The sequence below is a fragment of the Penaeus vannamei genome, chromosome 23 (assembly GCF_042767895.1).
Source record: "Penaeus vannamei isolate JL-2024 chromosome 23, ASM4276789v1, whole genome shotgun sequence".
Lineage (NCBI taxonomy): Eukaryota > Metazoa > Arthropoda > Malacostraca > Decapoda > Penaeidae > Penaeus > Penaeus vannamei.
This window is the reverse complement of record NC_091571.1, coordinates 35,130,567-35,138,066: the sequence shown is the minus strand read 5'-3', so window position 1 is coordinate 35,138,066 and position 7,500 is coordinate 35,130,567. Positions and strand designations below refer to the sequence as shown.

The 7,500-nt window shown below is 38.5% G+C and overlaps 1 protein-coding gene across 1 annotated transcript in view; it reads right to left on the bottom strand.

Moving 5' to 3' along the window:
- LOC113800599 (bestrophin-4-like) overlaps window positions 1-7,500 on the bottom strand; it is a gene marked incomplete at its 3' end in the record, with an annotated part of 43,236 nt that overhangs the window by 10,373 nt on the left and 25,363 nt on the right. Inside the window, 1 exon segment of the mRNA XM_070137259.1 lies at window positions 2,272-2,443. Within this exon segment, the coding sequence (XP_069993360.1) occupies window positions 2,272-2,443 (172 nt within the window).

Below are 7,500 nucleotides of genomic sequence, written 5' to 3'. Positions count from 1 at the left end.
TGTGTGTGTGTTTGTGTATTTACATACAGACACACTTTCACACAAAATTGATTGCATGTTTTATTTCGTAGATCAGTATCATCTGCGTTTTATTTTTCTTATTACATTTGAGCAATATATTGAATATACGAATAATAGTCGATAATCAAACACAGAAAACATTGGCGAATCACAAACAAATAAACCCGTAGATTTACAACAAAAATGATGATTAAATGTTTATCTAAAAGATTGTTTGTAAAGATAAGACTAACATTCCTTGGCGTAGATTACATCAGCAAAACAAGCAAATTTATTTTAGTATTTAAACAAAAATATGAGAATACATTAATAACAAAAAAACATGAAAACCAATCAAACAAAATATAGGGACGGTCATGAAAAAAACAAAACGTTTTTTCGAGCACAACACTGGTGGCCAAAAGATCAACAATGGCCGCGGAATCAGCTGTGAGAACGATGTCAACCTACCACAAATCTCTCGATTTAATTGCTGAAAACGTCATGATGATAAACTTATGTATTCTAAAGGTACAGAAAGCTTACCAGATCCTTTCTCTCTCTCTGATGGCTCCTCTGAAAGCCCCAGTGGTTGGTTCTATGTTAGTTTTGGTTATATTCATCTCTACCTAATACACACGCCGGGTAGTTACACAGATGAGTTGAAAGCCTACAAATCACTCGAAACTTTCAAGTATTTTTCTTAAGTTTTAAAACAAAACAGGATATTGGAATTTGGTATTCAATATAAGAAAAAATCAGAATACAGCTATCTGTATTTGCTGGGCCATACTAATTGTTTAATTGTTTGGTTGACCGATCTTTATACAAACACCTGGTGTTTACACATAAAAAGAAGTAAAGGCCTACAAATCTCTGGAAGGGTACAAGGAAGTACTCAATGCTGCTTTTACTAAGACTGGTTCGTAGTCGTAAGATTAAATTCTCATGAACTTCTGAAATTCTTTCTTGCTCTCTCTTTGCTTTTTAGGCCTGGTTTTTCGAAAAGTTGCTCAAAACAGTTGTTTTATCTATATTTTTCGGACGTAATAGCCAGACATTTCTATAAGGTTAAATTTACATTCCCACGCATGATACCTTGAAAAGATTTCAGCAAATTTCCTGAAGTTGTTGAGAAGGCAGTATAGCAGCCATTAGATTTACTATCTTCACTTTGTTCCTATTTAATGTCTTCCGACCTTTGTTCAGGGAAAGTTTTAAAATCAAATTAACTGAAATTTAAAGTGAAAGAACATACTCAATAGTAACCAGTCACCCACAACATCTACCACCGCCTAGGCCTATACCTAACCACGGAAAAATAAATCCCCTAGAAAGAGTTATGACGATATAACATAACCGTTTAGATTTTAGAATATCTTTATAGAAAAGCTATCGTACGTACCATTAGCACAAACTCTTACATCACTCCCAGGTGCAGGATCAAAGTTCTTGCGATTGATAGCCAAAGCCTCCTTCTCTCGGGGTCTTTCGGAAAGCAATTATAACTCAAAAGTTGAACCTTTTTGCTGTCCATTTGCACATCCAATAATTATGTAACTGTTTACCATGTCGAAGTTTCTTAGAAAAGGGCGAAAAAGGATGCGAATCTTATATAAACCGAAGAAAAGGGACGATGTTCGCGACAGACCAATACTTAACGAAGTATTTTGTTGTTTTTGCCCACCGCTGCCTCCGAGTGATCACGTGACACTTCTGGTGACGTCACGATAACCGTCTCTTCTAAAAGTAAACACAAACCAAAGACATCTACAAAAAAACAAACACCAAGAAAGTAAATAAACAAACAACACAAATGACTTTAGAAAAATAAACAAATAATAACATCCCGACCTCAAAAAAAACTTTTTATGTATACATCATATTATCATACAATAAATCATACATTTTTTTCTAAATTACAAAATACTATACACATGCCCCATATCAGAATCATAAAATAAATAACAAAAAAAATCCTACAACACTATACACACACCATACTACAATCATACAACAAATCCCAAAACAAAACAAAAATAAACGAACATAAAAAATAAAAAAAATCTCTAACATTGTACACATGCTCCCTCTCCCTACGTGTCCATGGATGCAAGGCGACGCAAAGACAGACAAGGAATCTGGCCAAGGAATCGTCTTGTACAGGTCCCACAACATACAACAAATCCCAAAAAAAACAAAGATAAACAAACAAACGAACATGTAAAAAAAAAAAATCCCAAACATTATACACATGCTCCCTCTTCTTACATGGCCATGGATGCAGGTCGAAGCGAAGACGGACAAGGAATCTGGCCAAGGAATCGTCTTGTACTGGTCCCACCAACGCTGGATGACGATGTTGACGTAAAACCCGAGGACGAAGGAAACGGGAATCAAGTCGACGAAGCGCTGGCAGTGGATCGTTAGCTTCTCGAATTTTCTGGAATGGAAATGAGGTGTGTGAGTTGGCGTGGGGTGTGTGGGAGGGGGTGCGGGTCCGGGAGGGAGTAGGGGAGGGGGAGGGGGTGTGCGTATACGTACGTACATATATATATATATATATATATATATATATATATATATATATATATATATATATATATATATATATATATATATATATATATATATATATACATATATGTATATATATGTATATGCACTCACACACACACACACACACACACACACACACACACACACACACATATATATATATATATATATAAATATATATATATATATATATATATATATATATATATATATATATATATATATATATATATATATATATATATAAAGCAATAACGTTTAGAGTAAACAGAAGCGCACTCCCACAAATACACAGAAAATAAACGCAAACACACCTACATTTCGAAAATATTCGATGATAAATTACTTTTGCACACTGACCAATCCTGCAATCAACCTGCAAGCGCTTTCTCTTAATGCTGGGACAAACGGTATTGATTGTACTTGCGACAGATACTAATACTTATACTTGTATTACTCGTATTATTATAGTTTTAATCATCATTATTATCATTATTCTTGTTGTTCTTTTTGCTTTGTTGGTTTTGTTATGGTTGTTGCCGTTGTCATCATTATCATCATCATTATCCTCATCATCATTGTCATTATCATTATCATTATCATCATCATCATCATAATCAAAATCATCATTATCATCATCATCATCATCATCACCAAAATCATCATCACTATAATAACGATAACACTAACACGACAAAATACAATTTAAAAAAAAAGTAATTTAAACCGGAAAGAAAAGCTAACAGACACGTTAATACCCGACCCGACCAGCCTTCTGGAAACAGGCATGTCAAATGAAGAACAGGGAAAGGTGATGATTATATAACCTCGGGCGAATCTGTCGTTGATTAGCTGCAAATTCTGCGCCAATCGGATTCTCGCAAAAATTCTCGATCTTCCACTCTCCGCTCTTGAAAGCAGTGCGTGATTTCTGCGAAGCTGAGGAATTCTATTTCGTGCTTCGATAATGCATATAAACACGCACAGACACATACACACACACGTACACACACACATACATACACGCACATACACACATACGCACACACATACGCACACACATACACATACACACACATAAACACATATGCACAGACACATACACACACACGTACACACATACGCAAACACACACACACATATACACACACAGACACACACACGTACACACATACACACAGACACACATGCACACACACACATACACACACACACACACACACACACACACACACACACACACACACACACACACACACACACACACACACACACACACACACGCACACACACACGCACGCACACACACACATACACACACATATAATATATACACACACACACACACACACACACACACACACACACATACACACACACACACACACACACACACACATAAACACATACGCACACACACATACATACACACAAACAAAGACAAACACGTACACACACACACACACACACACACACACACACACACACACACACACACACACACACACACACACATAAACACTATTTCCTGCTTCGATAATGCATACAAACACGCACAGACACACACACACACAGACACACACACGTACACACATACACACACACACATATACACACACACATATACACGCGCACACACACACATACACACACATACGCACATACACACACACACACATACACACACACACACACGCACACACACACACACACACCTAAGAATATATAAATACCAGTCGATATTTTCCACATAAGGGTTAAAATTCCATCTTAATCATCTGGCGGTTAATCTTTCGTCACTCTTACGTCATCAGCGAAGGTGCTCTGACGTCAAACATAAATAATATATTTCTCTTTCTCTCCCTCTCTCTCTCTGTATATATATATATATATATATATATATATATATATATATATATATATATGTGTGTGTGTGTGTGTGTGTGTGTGTGTGTGTGTGTGTGTGCGTGTGTGTGTGTCTGTGTGTCTGTGTGTGTGTGTGTGTGTGTGTGTGTCTGTGTGTCTGTGTGTGTGTGTGTGTGTGTGTGTGTGCGTGTGTGTGTGTGTGTGTGTGTGTGTCCTGTGCTATCTCTCATCTGGAACGTATCATCCATCATATAGGGTGAAGCTGGGGTTTTACGGCGTGGTAGGGTATGCCCCTTTTCCTTCCTATGACCCAAGCCATACCTCAATCACCGGCTTGTTTCTGTCCAACTAATGGCCCTGACTACGACAAGAGCGGCGGAGGAGGCACAGATTTGGGAACGCCTCTTGTCCAACAGAGCGACGTGGACTTATCTGTGGAAAGTCTATGTCCAATACAGAGCGACGTGGAAAAAGTCTGAGAAAGGCCTATATCCAATACAGAGCAACGTGGAAGAGTCTGGGAAAGGCCTGTGTCCTACACAGAACGACGTCGAGAAGACTGGAAAAGGCCCATGTCCAATAGAACGACGTGGACATGTCTGGGAAAGGCCTATATCCAACACAGAACGACCTGCAAAAGACTGGGAAAGGCCCATGTCCAACACAGAACGACGTGGAAAAAGTCTGAGAAAGGCCTATGTCCACCACAGAACAACCTGGAAAAGACTGGAAAAGGCCCATGTCCAACAGAACGACGTGGACAAAGTCTGGGAAAGGCCTATGTCCAACAGAACGACGCCGAAAAGACTGGGAAAGGTCCATGTCCAACAACGGATTTCAAAAGGTTTAAAGAATAGAATAGAAGAGAATTGTCCAAACAAAGAACTTATTCCAAAAGGTTTAAAAAATAAAACAGAAGAAAATTGTCCAAACAGCGGACTTCTCACGGCGGACGAAGAACAAAGAAAGAAACTAACCTTTACCATACACTCATCATTCATCATCATCATCGTCATCGCTCATCAAATCAATCCATTATTCATCTAATCTCCTTTTTTATATCCATTCATCATCTATGATTATTTACAAGAAAACCCCGTAGTGAAGAGAACCAGTTCGAAGCGGTTCCGATTGCGTGCATGAATTCCGGACGAAACCAGTTGCCTCCTAGGTCGATGGACAGAAGCAAGACCTTATCGGGAAGGGGGCGTGTCTTCGCGAGGGGGGGGGGCGTGTCTTCTAGATAGCGTGCCTCGGCTGAAGATAAGGGGTCTTTGGATTAATTCCGTGATTTGTATGTGTTGTGGATAGTTAAGGGTTTACGATGCTGTCATAAAATCCGTAGAGGAGATATTCGTGGGTAGAGTGGTAGGGAGTAGGTCATTGATTGGTGATAATGTTTGTGGTTAATTTTGTGAATTTTTATTATATATGTAATGCTAAGGGGGTTGGGATGGGGGTGGGAGGTAGGGAGAGAGACAGATGGAAAGAGAGAAAAAATGGAGAGAGAGATGTTAAATAACGAAGGGTGTAAAGGAGAAGGAAAAGAAAAGAGCGAGAAACTGAAAGAGAAAATGAAGAGGATATTGAAGATGAAAGAGCGATGAAAAGTACATAGAGAAAAAGCGAAAAGAAATGTCAAAAAAAGATACAAGAAGAAAAAACAAACAGCAAATTGACAAAAGACACGACCTGAACACGTGAGAAAGTACCAATCTGAACAATAGCAAAAACCTTTCCTCACACAGGATAATATTTGCTTGCTATCTAGGACACGCTGGGCATTTGCATAAATAATTCTACGAGAGCCTGGCACCCACTGCTCCAATTTTTGCGCAAGTCACGTTCTCGAAACTCCTACCAATCAATAGTTTTCCAAGAATCAAAACCCCGTACTACGTAAATTATTGAATCGAGGAACCAGATCAATAAAAGTCCTCGCTTGCTTCCAAATGTTGTACTCTCTGCTCGGGAAAAGCCACTCGTTTGGACTACCGAGAAAGGCGTGGCTTAGGAGGCGGAGTTCCGAGAAGTGGGAGGAGTGTGGAGGAGGACTAGCTGATGGAGAAAAAATATTTGATAATGCACTTGCGTAAGGACATACGTAAACATCCATACACACAAACGTACGTACGCACACACGTATACATACACGGATATATACACACATGTACATATGCACATACATACGCACACGTAAATATGCACACACGTACGTATATGCAACAGGGAGAACGAAGGGAAGAACAAGAAAACACACGAATATGCCGAATGCCTTTTGGCTAATGCCTCCTCGGGCCCTGACGAAGCATTAGCGAAAAGGCCTTCGGGATATTCGTGTGTTTTCTTGTTCTTCCCTTTCGTGTTCCTGTTGCAATCTGTTCGTCATGAATACCACACGTACATATATGCACACATACATATGTGCATATACACATACATACACATGCGTACATTAACACAAACAGACACGCAGAAACACACGCACGCACACACACACACACACACATACACACACACACACACACACACACACACACACACACACACACACACACACACACACACACACACACACACACACACACACACACACACACACACACACAAAACACATACCCACACACATTTTGCACAAAGAAGCGTATATTTAAACAGCAAAAATCTAACTTCAAAGCATACTACCCCATCAAAGCAAACAACCCTCGCCATACTCACCTAAACAAAGCAACTTTCATTACTCTAATTATATAAGGGATTATCCAGAGGGTTAGAAACGCTTAGGAACTTTCGCCAAATTAATACTGAGAATTTTATATTAAAAAATAATAATAATAAATCACTCTCGATGATTAACCTTTTCAAAATTTAGATTTCTCTCGTGAATAACAAATGAATGAATAAATTAATTACCTGATGAATAGGTAACGATAGAGATACGTCGATATGTTGATTAATTAAATAGATGGGTTTAGAGATTAGGTTCATGGAGAGATAAGCAGATTATTGAATAAAGGAATATTTCCATATATTCATGAATATGTAAAAGAACAACTGAAAAACTTAATGAAAAAT